At 40.9% G+C, this 23,508-nt stretch overlaps 1 protein-coding gene across 1 annotated transcript in view; it reads right to left on the reverse strand.

Annotated features, from left to right (window-relative positions):
- The window catches only part of NEK3 (NIMA related kinase 3), a 34,690-nt gene extending 14,301 nt beyond the window's left edge, over positions 1-20,389 (reverse strand). Inside the window, exons 1-9 of the mRNA XM_049778793.1 lie at positions 20,218-20,389; positions 19,671-19,764; positions 19,487-19,584; positions 17,088-17,171; positions 16,455-16,522; positions 13,361-13,447; positions 10,606-10,660; positions 5,127-5,327; positions 4,118-4,190 (exon numbers count right to left, since the gene is read on the reverse strand). Coding sequence (XP_049634750.1) covers positions 4,118-4,190; positions 5,127-5,327; positions 10,606-10,660; positions 13,361-13,447; positions 16,455-16,522; positions 17,088-17,171; positions 19,487-19,584; positions 19,671-19,764; positions 20,218-20,334 — 877 coding nt within the window. The 5' untranslated portion in view covers positions 20,335-20,389. The remainder of the gene's footprint in view (positions 1-4,117; positions 4,191-5,126; positions 5,328-10,605; positions 10,661-13,360; positions 13,448-16,454; positions 16,523-17,087; positions 17,172-19,486; positions 19,585-19,670; positions 19,765-20,217) is intronic.
- Positions 20,390-23,508: the final 3,119 nt, after the last annotated feature.

Raw genomic sequence — 23,508 nt, forward strand, 5'->3', positions numbered from 1 at the left:
AAGCAAATGAAGAAGACAAATCACACAAAGGCGGGTATTATGAAGCCCTCTGCAAACACTGGGAGAAAAATGACATGTCTGGAGACCAAGAGTCAAAGCCAAAGTGAAACAATGATGCCTGGTGATCATCACCCCATCATCCCGCTCAGCTGCTACCAGAGGCAGCATCTCCTGGCTTGCTCCTGCCATTTCCTGCTGAAAGGAAACACATCACTGTTCACTGAGTCAAGTTGAGGACTGGCTCATAGTCCTGACCCACATCCCAGCCCTGTTACCCCCACAAGCAGGAGGGTGAACTGACCAGTGGCAGTCAGAGGAAACTGGTAATTCATCCCGTTAAGGGGCACTTCTGCCTGATTATTCTTTGGCAGAGGTCTGAAGTGGGTGACACACATCCACTCAACCTCAAACAATTTGCTCTAGGAGCCAGAGAGATAGCTAAGGCACCTGCCCCAGCATGTGGCCAGCTGTTCTTGGTCCCAAGCACCATGTATTTTCCTGTGCATCACTGGGAATGATTCCTGATCACAGAGCACAGAATACCTGAGGACTGCCAAGTGTGATGCCCCAAACTAAAAATAAATAAAATACGTTAACTAATTAAAATAGTACTATTAGGCTGGGAGAAGACTCAAGGTTGAGCTCATGATTTCCATGTAGGAGTTCTGGGTTTGATCTCCAGCATCCCATAGTCCCCTAAGCACTACCAAGAGCACCCTAATGCCCAAGCACCACACTGAAGCAGCCCTTGAGCACCACTGGGAAGGGCTCAAAAAGCAAAAACAAAAAAGAAAGAACTGAGACCACAAACTCTGAAGAAGGCATGAAGATACCTCAGAGATAATGAGACATGATTGCTACCTTCAAGAACTGATCTGTGTTTCCATAGTCACGGCTAGTCCGGAGACACTCGACAGTGGGCCCTGATACAAATGTACAGCTTCACTCCTCTGCTCTGCTCCTTTTAGAAACCACAAAACTGCACTTTTCCAGATTCCCTTCACATTTTTTTCTCTGAGACTGTGGTTTTGTTTGTTGTGCTATTGCCCAGATTAAAAAAAATTTTTTAAACATCATGGTTACAAGATTGTTCATAATACAGTGTTTCCCCCACAGATAAAAGTTGTTTATGATTGAGTTACAGTCATACAATGTACAACAACCTTTGCCAGTGCACATTTCCCACCACCAATGTCAACAGTTTCCCTCTTACTCTCCCTGATTGTTGCCCATATTTTTTAAGAACTAATTTCCCGATACCCCGTCATGAACAAAGTCCTCAATAATACCTACTGTACATGAAAATGGACTCTGGAACAAATTGTTGAAGCAAAAGTAACTCTCTGATTCTAAAGTTCAGGGAGTAAAATAAGGCTGAAGTTTGTACCATTAGAAAGATTTCACATTTTTGCAAAATTAACATTAATATTTAATTAAAAAAAAACAGTTTAGGGGTAGGGAGGTGGCTCAAAGGGCTGAGTGAATGGGGAAGTCCTGGATTTGATATGCTGTACCACATGGTTCCCAGACAACCCCTGAACACCAAACTGTGAATGACCCCTAAATACCCTGGGGTGCTAACCCAAAAACTTAGCAATAGTCATTAAAAGGAAACAATAGAGTTCAGCTTTCAAAATGTCTCTTTTGCAGTATGCAAAAGTCCAGAGCACTAAATAAGAGAGGATTAACAGTGTGTGATCTGTAAACTTAATTCTTCTATCTTACTCTGTTCTTTTGTGGGAGAAAAGCTGGGTCTGGCTACACCCAGTAGTGCTTGGGAGGGGCTATTTCCAGACTGGGACCAGTCACATACAAGACAAATTCCTTAATCTCTGTGCATCTCCCTGGCTCCTCTCTTATTCTGTTCCTTCTCACTATATTTGCCTGATATCTTTAGATATCACGTCTTGGACACTGATGTCAAAGAAAAATGAAACAAAAATTACTTCAGAAAAATTAAAAGATCTCATGACTGAGTAGGCTTTATTTCAGGAATGCAAGGATGGTTTAACATATGTAAATCAATCAACATATCAACAAAAGAAAAAATAAAAACCAAATGATCATATCAATAGATGCAGAGAAAGCATTTGATAAAGTCCAACACCCATTCATAATAAAATCAAGATGGAAATGGAAGGAACTTTTCTCAATATAGTCAAGGCCATTTACCACAAGCCAATGGCTAATATTATTCCTAATCTAAAATCTGGTACAAGACAAGGTTGCCTCCTCTCACCACTCCTTTTCAACATAGTACTAGAAGTACTTGCTATAGCACTTAAGCAAGAAAAAGATCTCAATGGCCTCCAGATAAGAAAGGAAGAAGTCAAGTTCTCACTGTTGGCAGATGACATGATATTATATATAGAAAACCCTAAGGACTCTACCAAAAAACTTATAGATTCAATAGATTCAGATAGCAAAGGGCAGGCTACAAAATTAACATGCAAAAATCAATGGCCTTCTATACACCAATAATGATAAAGAAGAAATGGACATTTAAAAAAATCTCATTTAGATTAGTGTCTCACAAACTCAAATATCCTGGAGTCAACATAACTAAAGAGGTGGAGGATCTATACAAAGAAAACTACAAAACCCTGCTTCAAGAAATAAAAGAGGACACAAAAAAATGGAGACGTATATCCTATTCATGGATTGGGAGGATTAACTTCATTAAAAATGACAATACTTTCTAAAACTTTGTACAGATTTAATGCAATTCCTCTAAGATACCTATAACATTCTTGAAAGAAGTGGATCAAACATTCCTGAAATTCATTTGAAACAATAAACACCCACAAATAGATAAAGCAACCCTTTGGAAAAAGATGATGGAAGGCATCACCTTCCCCAACTTTAAATTGTACTGAACTTGACCAGTTGTGAAACTTGGATACACCTGATTTCTTTATGGAGTTTTTGGAAAGCAATAGAATTCTTAGAGACTAAATTTTCTCAACTATATATTAAAGGAAAGTACTAATCCCTAGAGTTTGTAAATGTGTGGGTATGAAATTAGCAAATGAACATGTAGCATTCAACAGTGTATATTTGGTGAAAAACATTTGGAAGCTTAAATGACTTTACTATTATATTCCCTTTATTGTTATAAATTTGTTTCTAGAAGGCTGAAGGATTAAATGACACGTTGCTTCACAAAAAAGAAGAGAAAAGAAAAGGAAAAAAAGAAAAATTAAAAGGTCACAAGTCTATCTTGTACCCAGAAAAGACAACACATACAAGAAAGTGTTGGGGTTTTTTCTTCATCTAGTGGTGCTCAAGGGACCATGTGATACTAGGAACAGAACCCAGTCCTCCTCCTTTTCATCAGCCCTGAAGAGGGAAATTTTGTGCACACATTATGTAGATAGTTCTCAATATTAGAAAAGGCTATTTTTTGCTTTGTTTGTTTTCTGTTTGCCTTTTAGGGAACTAAACGGTTGCCCTCTAAAGTGGTGCTCAGAAGTCTCAGGTACCCCACTCAATGATTTGTAGTCAGGTAGGGCCTTAAGATATTTGACATCATGGTGCTGGGGACTACTAGGGAGATACAGCAATGCTCAATGATGTCCAGGCCACACCTAAGGATGCTCAGGGGCTTAAAGCACTGAACCTATGATGCAGGGAGCAGGGAGGGAGATGTCCCACATGGTATCAGTGATCAAAAATGGAGTTGGCCACATGCAAGGCAAGAACCTAATTCCAGTATAATCTCTCTAGTCCCAAAGCCTGTTTGTAAAAGCTTGTTTACAAGATTGTTTTTTAGAAACTTGCTGTTAGTTTCCTGTAGGATTAATATTATGTTCTTATGTTTAGATTTCTAGGCAGCCCAAGAAATGACACAATCTAGGACCAACCAGAATAAATGTGGTACTAATGTGAGAGAGAACAAGCTTTATATCCATAAAGCTGCCAGGCTAGGATTTTCTTTCTGTCTATAGCAAACTAAAGTTCGAATTTGCCATCCAGAATTATATCTAAAGTAAGAAAAAGAAAGTTTTTATTGGAATTTTTGAGAAATTAACTCTAATAACTTGAAATACATGTATTTCCCCCTTTTTGTTATAAAGCATTTTTAAAAATCAACAACAAAAAGCCCCACGATTCTTACCCTTTTTTTTTGGAATATTATGCTTAGATTTTTTTGTTTCTTCCAATATCTGCTCACCATATTCTTTGATAATCTGAAATTTTAAGTTGAGAATTTCAAAAACAAACTTTAGACACTCTCATGATACTTAATTACCAACATTCTTCCCTATAATAACACTTACTTAAAGTTAAAAAGAATAACAATTAATATATAGAACTTAAAAAGAGATATATCTATATATATTTAGAAAAAAACCTGAAGAATATGCAACCTCATTTGGGGACAAACAGTACTATACAAGGAAGAAGATAGAAAGCAAGGTGTTGGGCTGGAGTGATAACATAGCTATAGGGCATTTGCCTTGCATACAGCTGACCAGAACAAACCCAGGTTCGATTCCTGGCATCCCATATGGTCCCTGAGCCTGCCAAGAGTGATTTCTGAATACAGAGCCAGGACTGACCGCTGAGTGTTGCCAGGCATAGCCCAAAATCCGGGAAAAAAAAAAAAAGAAAAGCAAGCAAGCAAGGTCTCTTTTAATATGTAAGTATTTTATGGATGCAAGTAGAATATGAAATAATTTTCCTATGTGAAGAATAACTTTCAGGGGCCGGAGCAATAGCACAGCCGTAGGTCATTTGCCTTGCATGCAGCCAACACAGGATGAGCCCTGGTTCGATTCCTGGCATCCCATGTGGTCCCTCAAGCCTGCCAGAAGTGAGGAGGAAGCAGAGCCAGGAGTAACCCTTGAAAACCACCAGGTGATCCCCCCAAAATGAATCCCTTTCAATGAATTCTTTCTTTAAAACCTTGTTTAAAGCTCTCTCATGTAAGAATAGTTTAGGCAAAATGATCTACCCAAAGAAGCATAATATGAACTGACACCCAAATAAACATCTATTTTTATAAACTTCAACTACCTTTTCTTATAATATACCAGCATTGGTTTAATTTTTACAACTGACTGTGTTTTAAAAATAACTATTTTACAAGACATCTATTGCAATCAACCCAATATACACCATACCTCTGGGGGTAAGCATTTCCGGATAAACCGAGATACTGTGCCTCTAGCAAGAAGTGTGGTGGTTGAAGGGCGATGGGAGGGGTTCTTCTTAAACATCTGCTTGAGGAGCTGCTGAAGCTCATAGGAATAATGAGAGGGCAGTGGGCTTATAGACCCCTGACAGATTTTGAGGATAAGACTTTTCCAACTATTAGCCTGAAACTAAAAAGAGAAGTTGATCATGAAAAGGAGATACCAGGGACTTGAGAGAAAGTTCAACAGGGTGAGCACATTTCTATACAGGAGGCCTGGATTCAATTCTCAGTACCACATGGTCCAGAAACCAAGCTGAGAGTAGCCCCTGATCATTGCCAGAACTGGTTCCACAACAAAAATAAAATTAAAAATTTAAATGTAAAATGATTTTATTTAGGTGCTATTAGGAACAGGTAGATGTTTGCCTTGCATGTGCTGGGCCTAGGTCCATTCCCCTGCACCCCATAGGTGCCCTGAGCAACAGATCATAGGAGTGATCTCTGAGCACTGCTGAACACAATTCAAAAACCAAAACCAAACAAAAAATCCAACTGAACAGAAGTTATGAGTTATTTTAATTTTTTAAGGTACCTGCTGCCTGATTGTTTTACTTCATAGAGGTATCCTTCAGCAACAACACTAGAAAAATCATGGTTTAGGAGAAAGTGAACATGAATAGTAAAAAAAAAACCTTCTCTACCAACAGTGACTCTCTGGGAACTTCATCATTAATGTTTTTGTAGATATACATTTTAGTAGAATTCAAAAATCAAAGTAATAGGGGATAGAGTGATAGCACAGCTGGTAGGATGTTTGCCATGTACATGACTGACCTAGGTTCAATCCCCAGCACCTCTAGGAATGACCCCTAAGTGTAGAGCTAAAAGTAACCTTTGAGTGTCACAGGGTGTGGTCCCCCCAAAAAAAAGATAGTCTCAGGTTTAGGGTGGAGGGGTGCCACACCTGGGTGACCATGTGGTGCTAGAAATCAGGAAGGGCTCTTGTATGAACAGCGTGTGCTCCAACCCTTTGAGCCATCTTGAAGGGCTTGCCTCTGCTTTTTTAACCATTCTACCAGTTCTGCATTTCCTAAGCATTTTAGAACTATTTGTACCTTAAAACATCTCATCTATTTTAAAACATCCTTTCTGTTTTAAAAAACAAATAGTGAGCTGGAGAGATTGCACAGCAGTAGGGCGTTTGCCTTGCATGTGGCTGACCTGGGACAGACTGGGTTTGATCCCCGGCATCCCATATGGTTCCCCGAACTACCAGGAGTGATTTCTAAGTGCAGAGCCAGGAGTAACCCCTGAGAACTGCCAGGTGTGGCCCCAAACCCTCCCCCACTAACCCCCCCCAAAACAAAACCCACAAATAGTTATGAAATGTTCAGAAAATGCAGAAACTTAAAAACAAAACAAAAAACTAAGATAACAGATGAGATGTGGGGGCCAGGGAACTAGTTCAAAGAGCACAGGGTTAGAGAGTTGGGCTGTGGGTAGCCCCTGAGCATTGACCAAAAACAAACCCCATAAGACACTATATTCTCTAATACTTACTCTTTTTTGTTTGTTTTTATTTTTTTGAGCCACACCTGGTGTTGCTCAGGGCTTACTCTTAGCTCTGCACTCAGCAATCACTCCTTGTCAGACTGGGGGACCATACTATTGCTAGGGTTCAAACCCAGATTGGTTGTATATAAAACAAGTTCTTTACCCACTGTACTATTCTCTGACCCCTTAATAGTTTATTTGTTTTGTTTTGTTTTGGGGCCACACCCAGGAACGCTCAGGGGCTATTCCACATTATGCGCTCAGAAATCACTCCTGGCTTGGGGGACCAAATGGGACGCTGGGGAATTGAACAACAGTCTGTCCTAGGCTAGTGCGGCAAGGCAGATGCCTTACTGCTTGCGCCACCGCTCCAGCCCTAGTACTGTTTTTTGTTTTTTTTTTTTTAAGGTTTATTAGTTTTGTTTTGGATTTACACCTGGTGATGCTCAGGAGTTACTCCTGGCTTTGCACTCAGAAATCACTCCTGGCAGGCACTGAGGACCATATGGGATGCCGGGATTCGAACCACCATCTGTCCTGGATCGGCTGCATGTAAGGCAAACACCCTACTGCTGTGCTATCGCTCCACCCCCCCTTAATACTCTTTTGAAAAATTAGTTTATTTAGTGGTGGAAGAGCTCCCAACAGTCCTCAGGGAGGCCCAATGGCCACTTCCAGTAGTATTCAGCCACAAAGTCAGATATTCCAACACTCCCAGTGTGTTAGAGCTCTGCAATGTAGTATGTACTAGGTCTCATGGTATCAGGGGTCAAACTCAAGGCTTTGTATATATAGAACATGAAACCTGGCCCCTGACCTCCTTAACCCAGCTTCTTAATACTTCCTCTTGCTAAAACTAGAAATAGAAACACAGATAAGTAAATTTGTGAAAAATATAAGAAAGAAACAAATAATATAAGACAATTTTATGAGTATTTTTATCTATACATAATAGTCTGTTGTGCATATAGGTTACAAATTATCATCAATTGTTTGAAATACATTGAAATATGGGACCAGAGTGATGGCACAGAGGTAGGGCGTTTGCCTTGCACACGGCTGACTCAGGATGGATCGCGTTTGATCCCCCAGCATCCCATATGGTCCCCCAAACAAGGAGCGATTTCTGAGCACATAGCCAGGAGTAATCCCTGAGTGTTACCAGGTGTGGCCCAACAAGAAAAAAAGAAATATACTGAAATGCTCAGGACAACTGTAGAGATTTTCACTCATGTCCATGAGTCTAGCATCAGCATTTTTGAAACATTTTCAAGTTCTTCTAATTACACATCACAATTTTTTTTTCTCTTTGGGTCACACCCAGCAGTGCTCAAGGGTTACTCCTGGCTCTATGCTCAGAAGTTGCTCCTGGCAGGCTCGGGGACCATATGGGATGTCGGGATTCAAACCACGTTCCTGCATGCAAGGCAAACGCCCTTGCCTCCATGCTATCTCTCCAGCCAATTACACATCACATTACAAGCTATTTTATCTCCAAGGAGTCAGATGACCTCTATTTTTTTTTTCTTTTTTTTTGGTTTTTGAGTCACACCCAGCAGTGCTCAGGGGTTACTCCTGGCTCTATGCTCAGAAATCGCTCCTGGCAGGCTCAGGGGACCATACAGGATGCCGGGATTCAAACCACTGTCCTTCTGCATGTAAGGCAAACGCCCTACCTTTATGCTATCTCTCCAGCACCGAGATGACCTCTATTTTTCTGGGAACACTTTCAGTCTGAATTACTTTCATCAAGGGGCAAAGAATTTTTCCACAATCATTCACTCTTATGAGTTCTATGTCCTCTCAAGAACAAAAAATTTCTCTGGATGGTTAGAGGACCAAGAAGACAGCTTCAAAGGTTTGGACCATGTGTTTTGCAGGTTAGAGCCCCAGATTTGATCCCTAGTTCCACATGAGTTCTTGAGCACCACAGGTCCAACCCCAATCATTAAGACAGAAGATGACCTCTAACACTGTTTGGTATGACCCAAAATCTAAAACAAAAGCATAAAACCCTCAAATTTCTCAAGAATCTTGCTCCAACCTGGTTTTATTTAATTCATTTCATTAATTCCATTTCATAATCCAATCATTAAGACAGAAGATGACCTCTAACACTGTTTGGTATGACCCAAAATCTAAAACAAAAGCATAAAACCCTCAAATTTTTCAAGAATCTTGCTCCAACCTGGTTTTATTTAATCCATTTCGAGCAAGCAGAACTTACCTCTCTGCAAAGCTAAGGCTTTAGAGGTATCAGTTCTATGTTGGTTAATTCCATAGCTAAGCAAGCAGAGAAAATTATTTAATCCCCCCCCTTTTTTCCTTTCTGTTTTTGGCTTACACCAGTGAGTGATTTAGGGGTTACTCCTGGCTTTGCACTCAGGAATCACTCCTGGTGGGCTTAGGAGACCATATGTCTTGCAGGGAATCTAACCAGGGACAGCCACTTGCAAAGCAAGTGACCTACTCACTATACCATCATGCCCGCCTATACTCAAACCCTTTTTAGTTAAACTATTTTTTAAAATAACTTGAAAAACATTATTTAGGGAACAGAATTTTCTCATGAGATATCTTATAGAGAAGCAATATGCATGTAAGTTAAACTTTTTTTTTTGGGGGGGGCCACACCTGTTTGATGCTCAGGGGTTACTCCTGGCTACGTGCTCAGAGATCACCCGTGGCTTAGGGGGACCATATGGGATGCCGGGGGATTGAACCTCAGTCCATTCCTTTGCTAGCACTTGCAAGGCAGACACCTTACCTCTAGCACCACCTCGCCGGCCCCTAAGTTAAACTTAACTAAGAAACAGTATAAAAATGGTGTAGTACCAGGGGAGAAAGAGTGGTTCTTCACAAAGCAAAACACAGTTCCCATCTGAGCTAGTACCCCCACTACTCGTTACTCAAAACAGGAATTCTAACAATACTTGAATTGCCATGTTCATTATATCACTGTTCAAAAAAAAAAGTGGAAGACCCAGAGGTGAAAACAATGTCAGATGCATGAATCAGATGTATGAATAAACAATGCATCATATGATCATGTGATAAAAAAGGAAAAGGAAATAAAAAGAACATTCTGACGTGCTCCAACACATATATGCTTTAAAATTTACTACTTAAAATTTCACATGCACAAAAATACTAAGTTCCACTGATATAAAATATTTAGAAATGCAAATTCATAGAATCAGATTTGAAGGTAAGAAGGAGAGATCAGTGAGAAGGTACTGATTAAAGGACAGTTGTATTTTAGCAAATTACAATGAAAAACAGTAACAAATCAATAAAAATAAAGGGGCAGGGGCAGTACAGTGAGTAGGGTGTTTTGCCTTGGATACAGAAGACCCAGGTTCAATTTTCCTACTTGTACTTGGTCCTCCAAGTATAGCAGTAGTAATTTCTGAGTGCAGCAGAGCCCGGAGTAACCCCTGAGCACTGAAAAAGTATGATCCTCCCCCTCAAAAAATAAAGAATAAGTAAAAAAAATAAAGGAAAGGATGAAAGGATAGAAGAATGAAAGCTAAATATAGAATTAGGAAAATTAGACAGTTGGGGGCGCAGTGATAGCACAGTGGGTAGGGCGTTTTCTTGCACACAGCTGACCCAGGTTAGATCCTTGGCATCCCACATGGCACCCAAGCCTGCCAGAACTAAGCCCTGAGCACCGCTAGATGTGGCCCAAACTCCCGACAAAAAAAAAAACTAGACAGTAGTTTTCTATCAGTATATGCTATAGAAGTAGCTTTAGGCAATGATCATAGTAATAAAATTATGAATATAGAAACTTGCATAAAGAATTCATCCCAGGGAAACAAAGTACTAATAACATACTTGAGTCATTACTTGGGATTTGGCCAGCTCTAAGAGGAGGCTGTCTTTCCCACTGTGCACGCCATACTTACTGGATGCTTAAGAGTACATAGTTCATACAGAATACATCCCATGGACCAGATGTCACTGGAAGCATAAAGAAGCAACGTAATGATGAAATGGGCTGTGAATTATGATATGAAATACATGCATTTGTATCATAGTGAATAAAGAAAGAATACTCTAATAAGAACTACATCACAAGAATTCTTAGCAATTAAAAATGTGATAATTTCAGGTTACCTGATATATACAAGAGTAATACAATAAGATTTGCCTTGCATGTGCCTGACCCAGGTTTGACATATGGTCCCCCTAAGCATAGTTGTGGTCCCCGCCCCCCCAAAAATATCTTGGTATGTCATGCCTACCCCTTCCAAATCAGGGTAGATCAGTTCACTTCAGCAATAATTTAGTGCAGGAGGAAAGAACTATGTTCTGGCTAAACATAGTTGGAAAAAGCTCTGTGAAAGTCTGCAGCTCCTGCCTATCTGTACATACCAGGCTTCAGATTATTCCTGGGGGCAGCACTCTAGTTCATGCATGTCTATGTATTTGTTGGGTGGCTGTAGGTTATAAGGAGTCTGCCATGCCATAAACCCAAATGTGTCTCTGGAGCTCTCTCCAGCCCATGGTAATTGTATCATCTAAAAACACAGAGAAATAGAGTTCTGTAGTTTGCCAACCCTTCTTCAGACCAAGCATTCTAGTTTTTTCACTCATTCTCATTAACCTCCAGGTTCTTTCTAAAGAATATTTTTGGGAAGCTGGCGTGGTGGCGCTAGAGGTAAGGTGTCTGCCTTGCCAGCGCGAGCCTAGGAGACTGCAGTTCCATCCCCCGGTATCCCATATGGTCCCCCAAGCCAGGAGCAACTTTCGAGAGCATAGCCAGGAGTAACCCCTGAGCGTTACTGGGTGTGCCCCCCCCAATAAAAAGAATATTCTTTGGGGCCAGAGACAGTATAGGGTATGGTGCTTGTCTTGCATGGCCTTGCATGGGCCACCCCAGATTCAATTCCCAGCACCACCCTGAGCATAAATCCAGAAGATAAGTCTACACCTAGAGGTGGCCAGGTAAGGTCCCAACCTCTAAAAAAAAAAAATAAAATAAAATCAGTTCCAGATTAGTAGCACAGCTGATAGGGCATTTGCTTTGCATGTGACTGACCTGTATTCAACCCCCAGCACCCAATATGGTCTCCCAAGGACTGCCAGGTATGACTCCTGAGCAGGAGTAGCCCTAAGCACCAACAGGTGTGGCCCAAAACACAAAACAAAAATAAATTAAATAAAAATATAGATTATTTTTATTTCAACTCATAGTTTTTAATAATAGTTTTCAATTTTTCCTTTTGTTGCTGCTATTGTTATTGTTTTTTCATTTGACCAATAGGAAGGATGTCAAGCATCACTCTGTTTGAGGCTCTTTCCCAACTCCTCTCAAATAGTACATAACTGCCATTTCTTGCACATCCCTGTATTTCCTATCCCCCTCCATGCCCACCTAATTTAGCAATTGGCATCTTGTATATTCAGCAAAACATCTAATGATTTTAAATAATTATTTTAAATCACAAGATTTTTCAGGGCTGGTGATATGGCTTAAAGGGGCGGTCCTGAGCTTGTTCTCATTAAGTTATAGTCCCCGCAAGCACTGTGGGAACCTGAGTTCTGCAGCGCTTTATAGCCCAAACCACTGGGCCAAATACTCAACCCTGAGACACCCCCCATCACACATCTGGGCATGACTTTAAGGGGTTCCCCAAAACCCTTGGTGGAGCCTCCTATTAAAAAAACTTGTGGGGCCGGCGAGGTGGCGCTAGAGGTAAGGTGTCTGCCTTGCAAGCGCTAGCCAAGGAAGGACTGCGGTTCGATCCCTGGGTGTCCCATATGGTCCCCCCAAGCCAGGGGCAATTTCTGAGTGCTTAGCCAGGAGTAGCCCCTGAGCATCAAATGGGTGTGGCCCGAAAAAAAATCTTGTAACCAAGTAACCCAATTGTCAAGCACCTCACCTCTTATCTAATTTTATAAATGCTATGAAAAGGCATAATTCAGTGACCCCCAAGTTTTGCAGCACATGGTAATAAGCTTGGGGATCCAGAAAATTCCTGATGCCTGCTTCCAACTCTCAGACATTCTAAATTAACTAATAAGGCTACAAAATGAGCTTTTGAATATTAAAAGTTGAAGCAGCAAAGTGTAAGACACAGTAATTCATACTGCCCTAAGAAAAGTCTTACTATATTTCAGAATATTTTTTAACACGGAAGTTTTTTTTTGTTTGTTTGTTTCTATTTAGTTTGGATGGCGGGAGGCTTGGGGACACATCCTGTAGTACTGAGGGCTACTACTGGCTTTGTGCCCACAGCAAGATGCTATGAAGAGCAAACCTGGGCCTCTTACACACAAAGCTGAGCTGGTTGTGTATCACTCTGGCATCAACATTTCAAGTTTTTGTTGTTGTTAGTTTTAGGGCCACATCTGGTAGTGCTGGGTTGGTAGAGAAGCTACTTCCAGCTTCATGCTTAGAGATCATTCCCAGAAGCACAGAGTACAGTCGATTAAAATGAAATAGGTGGTAAGCATGGTCAGTGTCCTTAACCTCTGTACTATTTCTCCAACCCCTAAGCATTTTTTTTTAACAGGATGGCCCATTTAACTGGGGCTAAAACAATTGGAAAATGCTATCTTTGGTTAGAAATTGAAATTTCACAGTGCTTTCAGAGAATAAAAGCCAAACATGATTACCAGTCACCCTTTGTGCCCTTATATAAGAACATCACTTACCTCTTATTGTTATAAGGCAGGTTCTCCCAAATTTCTGGGGGCACATAATAAGGTGTTCCCACATATGTACAAGCAAATGCCATGGGACTAAAACCATAAAAAAAAATTATTATTGCTGGGGACTCCTAGTAAGAATCTGGAAAGGTTCTTTCTGATACCCATCAATAGAATGTTTAGGAACAAAAAGGAAACATGTGAGGACTTTTAATATTTATATTGTCTATAGCTTCATCTTCTTGTCATCCTTAGTGATGTTATTTTAATCACTAATGTGTGAAATTATGAAACAAATACTAAAAACAGTATCATTATTCTGATAAGAAATTATTTCTTCTTTAATCATAAATGTTTAAAATCATTTCATATATAAAATCTGTGTTTATTTTTCACCAAGTCGAATTTACACTAAATTTTTCCATACTACCCTAATCTTTAAAGAATAATTCTCAATGACATTGGAATGTATTCAAAGGGTTTCCAGTCCCACCATTTATAGAATACTTTAAATTTTTCACTGTTACAAATAAAACCACAATAAGCACTCACTGCCTGTCAAATTTTTTTTCAAAAGCTTTAAACTAAGTTACAATACAACAAATAATATACAAAAAAAAAAAAAGCATATACCATTTTTTCCAGCGTATAAGACGACTTTTGAAAAAAAAAAGTCAACTGAAAATCAGGGGTCGTCTTATACGCGAGTATATCCCAAAAAATGTTTCAATATGCCGCTAAACGAAAATTGTCTGAATACTGCCATAAAATGAATTTTCCAACTCGATCCTGCACCAATCACTGCCAGGCTGCTCGGACCGCCTCTCTAACTCAGCCAATCCAAGCAGGCTTTTTATGCATGCAAATCAGACAATGTTCTGGACCCGAATCTACACTGTCAAAAGCCTGCTCAGATTGGCCAGAGTCAGAGAGGAAGTCTATTACAGTAGAACCTTTGAACCTTTGCTTGCTGTGATTGGCTCACTGCGGTACATGAGCACAGGAACACATGCAGCACATGCAGCACAGGAACGTTCTGTCTGATACAGCGAATATAGGCCTAAACTTATGTTTTAACTGCAAAATTAGGGGGTCGTCTTATACGACCAGTCATATTATACGCCGGCAAATATGGTATCTTTGTTTGGTCAAGTACAAGTTTCAGTGTCTCAAATTTAGTAGGTAAAGTTGGTAGTTTTTCTCCATTTGTATTTATTTGAGATGAATCTACCTGTTTGCATGTTTATCTGCTCTACTTTATATATATTTTTATGTATATATGTACACATAAATATATATACATACTGTTTATTCATGGATGAGTTGCCATTGCTATTCTTTTTTTTTGGGGGGGGGCCACACCCATTTGACGCTCAGGGTTACTCCTGGCTATGCGCTCAGAAATCGCCCCTGGCTTGGGGGGACCATATGGGAAGCCAGGGGATCAAACCGCTGTCCATCCTATGCTAGCACTTGCAAAGCAGACACCTTACCTCTAGCGCCACCTTCCCAGCCCCGCCATTGCTATTCTTACCCTTTGTCTACATTCATTTACTATTTATCAAACTGGATAAGATTTCTTCATGACAAATTAATGTGTGATTAAATTTACTCGTTTTATTATTATTATTGTTTTGGTTTTTGGGCCACACTTGACTATTTTCATGGCTCACTCCTGGCAGGCTTGGGAGACCATATATGCCAGGGATCAAACCTGAGTCTGCCATGTGCAAGGCAAGGACCCTGTTCTATTGCTCTGTTCTATTATACTGGTCCTCTTGAACTTTTTGCTTTGTTTGGTTATTTTTGTTTTTAGACCAAACTTGATGGTCCTCTGGGGTTATTTTTGGCCTTGCTCTCAGGAATCACTCGTGGCAGTGTTCAGGGGACCATACAGGATGTCAAGGATCAAACTTGGGTCAGCCATGTGCCAGGTAAGCATCCTATCCCTTGTATTATCACTCTAGCTCCTCTTGTACTATTTTTTAATTATCACACTATTTTCTTTTTGCTCATTCAGATCACTGATAGATATCTAAAAAGGGCTTCATAAATCTTCCATTCTATTTTCTCCAACTTTTTGAGTTGTAATGGTAGTACTTATTATTTAATTAGTTATTACTTAAAAATCTTTATTATTTTAAAATCATTATTATTTAATAATGGGAAAGATGGATACAACCTAACAAGAATCAGACTAAATATATGCTTTTTAAATTTAAAAAAAAATGGGGCTGGAGAGATAGCACAGCTGTGTTTGCCTTGCAAGCAGCTGATCCAGGACCTAAGGTGGTTGGTTCGAATCCCGGCATCCCATATGGTCCCCCACGCCTGCCAGGAGTTATTTCTGAGCAGATAGCCAGGAATAACCACTGAGCACCACTGGGTGTGGCCCAAAAACCAAAATAAATAAATAAATAAAATGAAAATAAATTAAAAGAAATTATTAAATAGCCAGAGCGGCTGCTCAGTGGTAGGGCATTTGTCTTGCACGTGGCTGACCTAGGATGGACTGCAGTTCAATCCCCAGGTGTCCCATATGGTCCCCCAAGCCAGGAGTGATTTCTGAGCACATAGCCAGAAGTAACCTCTGAGCGTTACTGGGAGTGGCCCAAAAACAAAACAAAAAAATTATTATAAGGGGGGCTGGAGAGATAGCATAGTGGTAGGGCTTTTGCTTGGCACACAGCCGACCCATGAAAGGTGGTTTGATTCCGAGCATCCCATATGGTCTCCTGAGCTTGTGAGCAGCAATTTCTGAGTGAAGAGCCAGGAGTAACCTCTGAGCTTCGCTGGATGTGACCCAAAAACCAAAAAAAAACCCAAAATGAAACAAAATAATTATTTTAAGGGGCCGAAGCCACAACACAGCAGTAGGGCATTTCCCTTGCACAAGGCTGACCCAGGACGAACCTCGGTTTGATCCCCAGTGTCCCATATGGTCCCCCCAAAGACAGGAGTGACTTCTGAGTGCATAGCCAGGGGTAACCCCTGAATGTCACTGGGTGTGGCAAAAAAAAGTAAAAATAAATTATTATAAGGCATTCCTGAATACTGATGCTTTGATTAACTGTTACTACAACAGAACAGACATACATACTTGGAGAGAAGACGGGCAGATCCAAAATCTCCCAGTTTTATTTTCCCACTTTGGGTAAGAAAGATATTCTGCATTAAAAAAAGAAAAGCTCAGATTATAACTCCATCTTTCAAACCTAAGGCAGAGGTCTCTAGAGAAGCTGTCATTCAAGCCTGATGATTATGGAGATTAATGGGAGAACTGTTGGCAGCTGAAACTCAAGTGGAACAAAAAAAACCAAGGTACTCCCTGGCAGCTATTCATTCCCCTGCTTGGAAATTCAAGAGGATTGCTTAAACCTAAAAAGTGAGCTGTCGATGGTATCAACAGAACCCGATTAATCAACATCAGTCAGAAGAAGCCTCGGTGGCAGACTCAGATTCCACCCATTTGCATCCTAAAAATATATGGACTCAATAAACAATCAGTAAGACAGCTCAGTAAATACCGTTAAAAATATTTAACAGCTTCCTTTCATTTTCTTTTTAAAGAAAGTATCTCATTTGGCTAGTAAAATATTTAAATATTTAAAATGTATAAATTATGAAATAATTAACATATCTAAAACAGAACTAGGCTAAAAGAAAATATAATAACAGACATTAAAAAAGACGGAACAAAACGTTTTTAACTCTAAAAAAGTATTCCACTTACCTTGGACTTGATGTCTCTGTGTAATACACGTTTCTTGTGGATGTGGTTCACTCCAAGGCACATCTGTGTAAACCAGTTAAGTATCTGTAGGGAAAAAGTATGCAAAATTACAGGGTGTCTAACTGATTCACAGTGAAGTAACTTAACATTCCAAAGGTCCTTCCTTAGACCTTAGCTGACCTAAATTTTATATAATGCCAATATGGAACTCTGAAATATGATATAGTTCAACTAAAAGATTCACTGCTGACTAGAGAAGTTCAGCGAAGTATAAATCCATATTTCATCATGTTCTGTATGAAATTGGCAATTTATTTTCATGCTTTTATTGCATTTAGCCATGTAAAAGCACTTCATAAATACATATATATGTATATATATGTATGTATATATATATATACATATATATATAAGTAATTCACAATCAGGCTGGAGCAACTTCCAGAATACTCAGAGTGAACATTAAAACAACTCATTAACAGTAATTCTTGGGGCCGGAGAGATAGCATGGAGCTAAGGCGTTTGCCTTTCATGTAGGTCATTGGTTTGAATTCCGGTGTCCCATATGGTCCCCTGAGCCTGCCAGGAGCAATATCTGAGCGTGGAGCCAGGAGTAACCCCTGAGCGCTGCCGGGTGTGACCCCCCCCCAAAACAAAAGCCAATAATTCTTAGGGGCCAGAGTTATAGCACAGTGGTAAAGCATTTGCCTTGCATGCTGCTGACCCAGAAGAGACTTGGGTTTGATCCTAGAGTCCCATAATATGGTTCCCCAAGCCAGAGTGTCAACATGTGTGGTCCAAAAACAAACAAAATAATTCTTAGAGGTCAGCATATTCTGCTTATAATTTTTGGGGGGCTTTTGGGCCACACCCAGCAGCACTCAGGGGTTACTCCTGGCTCTGAACTCATAAATTGCTCCTGGCAGGCTTGGGAGAACATATGGGATGCAAGGGATTGAAACCAGGGCCATCCCAGGTTGGCCACGTGCAAGGCAAATGCCCTACCACTGTGCTATTATTTCAGCCTCTGCTTATTTATTTTAATTAATATCCAGAATTTATAAGTATCTAGAGGACAATGGTTAAAACTGATTTGTTTCAATGATACTACAGAAGGCATGGTGCTGGCATTGCATGTGGCTGGCCAAGTTAGATCTCTGGCACCCCATAATAGTCCTCAAACCACAACAGCAGTGATCTATGACCACAGAGCCAGAAGTAAGCCCTGAGCACTGCTAGATGGGGCCTAAACAAGCAAACAAACAAATTTAAAAACTATTTCTTTCTGAGATTCATTCCTTTCAAGTCAAGTTTTACCTACACATTTTCAACAGCTCAACTTATACCTGAAAAACATTCACTTCATTGTCCTTTTTTTAAAAAAATTTATTTAATGTCTCTGGGTTCTAGGAACACACTCAGCTGTGCTCAGGATATATTCCCAACTCTGTACTCTGGGGTCATACCTGGCACCGTTCAGGGGACCAGAGATAATGCCAGGATCAAACTTGGATTGGCTGAGCCTTTCCCATGCACTAGTCTCCAGTTCGACACTTTATTCATATGTTTCACAAGTCAAATTAAGCCAATTACAGTTGTCTACTTAATGTTTTCCTACATTCAATTCATAATGGTATGCAATTTTCCACTAAAAAGGCAGTAAGCTCTAGACTTAGGATGCTTTGAAGAATAAGCTAAACTTAAGAAGAAAAAAACTGGGAATAGGTATGTCAGAGGAACAGAAATTCAAGGCTTCCTTCTATCAAAGTATTAATAAGTACAAAATTATCCATCTGCTATCTAAAATTTCAATACAATAAAAACTCTAGACTTCAAATTAGTACAAAATAAATATTATTAATACAATTTTTATATTCTTCTAAACACAAAAGTTTTAATCTTGATATTTTATAAACTTTTTTCTAATTAAACTGAGATTAAAATCATCTCATGCAGGCATATCATAATTCTAAGCAAGATCACCCATATAAAAATTTCTAACTTGCATATCAGGTAAACATAGATATTAATGCTCTTATTTACTTTTTTAGCTTTCATTTCAAATTTTTATGTTACTACTATTACTGTTATTGTTATGTTTTGGGGATACACCCAGCAGGGCTCAGAGCCTGCTGCTAGCTCTGAGCTTAGCAATCACTCCTGGCAGGGCTTGGAGGACCATATGTGGTGCCAAAGATCAAAATCTGGTTGGCCACATGCAAAGCAAGTGTCTTACTGCTGGTACCATCTAGTGGCCTCAATTTAAAAAGTTGGAGCTCTAACTGGCTTTTTAGAGCGTTCATGAATTGGGGTAGCATACTATCTAGCTTTTACTTGAACTTGTACAAATTTTATGGGGAAAGTTGCTCTGAGGGAAACTATGTGAGTCAGTCTCTTACCACATCTTCAGGAAATAACTGTCCTTTCTGATGTTTAATCTTCTGCATTAGATCTCCTCCATCACAATACTCCATCACAATATACAGGTGTCCTTCAGCTAAAATAAAAGTATGATTCTTTATGAAAGTCCTAGAAGCCGTGAATCAAATTTAGAGTCTACTTAGGTGAGGAATTCCTATTTACCTTCAAATGATTCTTTAAAAGCAACAACATTAGGGTGTTTCATTCTGGCCAGCAGAATAGCCTCCTTCCTAGAATTCTCTGTATCAGAGAAAGACTAGAAAAAGATGTTAAACAAATATGTTATTTACTTCCCTTAAACACCAACCTCTATACAACAACATAGTGTTACTTGTAAAAGATTTTAATGTTAAATGGGTTAGATTTTTTTCCCTTCAATGTACTGTTATGCCATTTAAATAATATCATAATTAAACTGCTTTGATAGATTACATATAGCTTTAGGTATACAAAATTGGAAATCATTAAGTCATTTTCATTGAGATAAAATAAGCACTACCTAAACTTTGACTATTTTTATTCCTTTTAGTTAGATGCAATCTCCTAAGACTATAAAAACATAGCAAGACTTTGTAAAATGAATAAATAAACCCATCCCATCTTTTGTATCAAGAAGCACTTCCTTGTTCAACCTCAAGAACTAATTCTCCTCTATAAACTATACACTGTGCACATTTCACACGAGCTCTGTGCTTAGCTTAGCAGTCACCTTGGGAAGTCTGATTTCCTTCATGGCACACATCTGAGTACTGCTTTCCTGCCGAACCAAGAGGACTCTGCCGAAGGAGCCATCCCCGATCACTCTCAGGACTGTGTAGCTGTCCATAGTGGGTCATCCGCGCAGCCTTGCTTCACTCAGGCACAGTGCTCAGGGCTCTCCCAGCCTGTATTCACAAAACAGAAGCATTTGAGAATGAAATCGAGCCTCAGAAGGTGGAACTAATTTAAAGTAGCTCTCATCAGAATAGAACCAGGGCTACTCTTTCCTTTATTAACACCACAGGTAGATACTGAACACCCACACCAGCATTGAACAAGTCTCCCACTGCCCCTGAGGTCTCAATGCAGAGAAACACAGACTTTAACAAATGTAGGGTGGCAAGTCTCAATGGAAGGAGTCTCACAGACTCTTACATACAGCTAAGATAAATATCCAAGGAATTGTGGTACTACTTAAACAGAAGACTAATGGTAGTTGGCTAGGTAAAGAAAAGGCATGAGAGGGATCCAGGCAGAGAGAATGCATATTTAAGAACAAAAGAGTGTGTGCAAGGCCAAAGGGATAGATAATAGAGAGGGCAGAGGCAGGGTATTTTGCCTTGCACACGGCCAACCCAGGTTCAATCCCTAGCATCCTCTATAGTTCCTTGAGCCAGCCAGAAGTAGAGCACAGAGCTATAAGTAACGAGAGCTGAGTGACACATATACCAGGTGTGCCTTCCGCCCCCAAAAGAACATGTACATGAGAGATTGTGTGTAGTCCAAAAGATTGAAAGAAGCTTGTAACAGGTTGGCAAAGCAGACAGGAACAATTTAAATTGTGGATTTTATCCTCAGTTTATTGGACTGTCTCTGAAGGAATTTAACCAAGATGGAAATATATATAATCTAAAATCTTTAAGATAAATGTAGATTATATGTTACAGATATATGTGGATCACATCTCAGTAAGTAAATCACTGTATCCACATATGAAGAAAATCACTAACTGCAGAGACAATGGATCTGAAAGGAGTAAAGGGCTAGGCCAAAGAATCCAAAAGTACAAAAGGCAGGGAGATAATGGGATGGAAAATGGGTAGAGGTCGTGAGGAAGAAAATATATAGAAAGAATTGCAGACAGAGGCAGAGACAAAGACAAATTTTTCCAGGTGTGGGAAGATGGCAAGAATAAAAAAAGAGAGGAAAGGAAAAAGGATTCTTTTAGGGACAATTTGAGCTGGCGGCACTTGGAACAAAAGAGAATTCAAGCAGTGCTTGACTTCAGTCTCCCCTCTGACATTTCCAGGATAAACCAAAGCAGGCCAGGCTGCTTAATACAGAATAGAGAAGCATAAAGCTCGTAACATTTCCTGGTGAATAGCAACCTTGGATCAATGGAGGTTCTACACTAAACCCTAAAATTATGTATATGTTTCTCCATCACCAAAATAAATAAATAAATAAATAAATAAATGGGAAACCCACAGAATTTAATTCACTCGATTTTCAGTTACCTTATTTGTAGTGTCTAATTTTTAAAACACATCACAGAACATGGCACAGAGCAAAGCAAAACATTTAATAATAAAAGACTGTATTTGCCTTCCTATTTACAGAATGACTAGGAAATACAAAGTTAAAGCACAGCATTTGCTTCGAAAACAACTTTTTTTCAGGAACACATAGGTCTGTAAGTGTATTTGGAGGTTTATTTAAATCTATTTGAGGCCACGTCTTCCCATATCTTTATCAGGATCAACAATGGTTTGAATCCAGGCATCCCATGGGGTCCCCCAAGTCTTCCAGGAGTGTTTTCTGATTGCAGAGCTAGGAGTAACCCCTGGTCTAAGAGGGAAAAAAGTGTATGTGTGTGTGTGTGAGTGTCTGTGTGTGTGTGTGTGTGTGTGTGTGTGTGTGTGTGTGTGTGTGCGCGCGCGCGCGCGTGCGAGCTTGGGAGCATGGATGAGTCTACGCAAACCTAAAGAAAGAAACTGGGGGCCAGAGAGATGGCATGGAGGTAGGATGTTTGCCTTGCATGCAGAAGGGCGGTGGTTCGAATCCGGCATCCCAGGTGGTCCCCTGGTGGTCCCCGGTGCCTGCCAAGGGCTATTTCTGAGCTCAGAGCCAGGAGTGACCCCTGAGCACTGCCGGGTGTGACCCCAAAACCAAAACCAAACAAACAAATACATAAAATAAAAAAGAAACGGGCAAACTCCCTCTCGTCACTAGTGGGATCCGCTGAGACAGACAGAGGAAGCTCAGGGGTCGGCCCGCGCCCTGAGGGGGACGATCAGGTCTCGGCCCGCCTGACACCCTCTCCCTACCGGGTCACCCCGCTTTTCGACCTCACCTCCTGGCGCGCAGGCCCCAGGCAGAGAAGGGCGCGGACCCCCGAACTCCCTGCGCACCTTTCTCACGCGAGGTCGCGCCGCCAGGGACGCCCCAAGCCGCCCCGCCCCGCCCCGCCCCGGAAAGCGCCCGGAAAGCTCACCTGCGGGCACGACCCCGGGGCTGGGGCTGCAGCTCCGCCCTCGGCCGAGCGCTTCCGCTGGGCGGGCCTGCCGGGCGTCTCTGGGGTTGGCAGCCGAGAAGCTGCCTGTTCTCCAAGCGGTCGGGCCGCCGAGGGCTTCGATGATTGTGACTTGTGGCAGGGTCTTTGCTTATTTGTGTGCTTTTGCTTTGTTTGGGGCCACACCAGGTGACACTTAGGGATTATTCCTGGCTCTGCTCTCGCTCCTGGCGGGTTCGGGAGACCCTATGGGATGCCGGGATTCAAACCACTGCCTGTCCTGGATCGGCTGCTTTCAAGGCCAACGCCCTACCGCTGAGCCCATCTTGTTGTGTGTCTGGTTTTGGTTTTGGTTTTTGGGCCACGCTGAGGGGCTACTCCTAAAATTGCTCCTGGCTTGGGGACCACATGGGACACCGCCCCGGCCCCGTGTTGTTGTTATTTTAAAGCACAAGCTCCGTTGTTTACACCACTGTTCTTGCAAGACTGAACGGGTACGACCTGCCGCCACCAAGGACACTGAGGGAAAAAGCATGGCCCTTCTCTCCAGACTGGGCACGCGCTGGGGTTGGGATCAGAGACCATTATCCCCCCATCCATCCCAAAACCAAATCCTTTCCCCTGGGAATTTGTGCGAATTTAGGGTAAACGGGAAAGAGGGCCTAATCCCATAACCAGCTCTCAAAAGTGGCCTCATCCTTGTTGGTTGGTTGGTTTTGTTGTCTTTGGGGCACACCCATTGGTGCTCTGGGGTTAAGTTGCTCCTGGCTCTGCGCTCAGAAATCGCTC

The sequence above is a fragment of the Suncus etruscus genome, chromosome 8 (assembly GCF_024139225.1).
Source record: "Suncus etruscus isolate mSunEtr1 chromosome 8, mSunEtr1.pri.cur, whole genome shotgun sequence".
Classification (NCBI taxonomy): Eukaryota; Metazoa; Chordata; class Mammalia; order Eulipotyphla; family Soricidae; genus Suncus; species Suncus etruscus.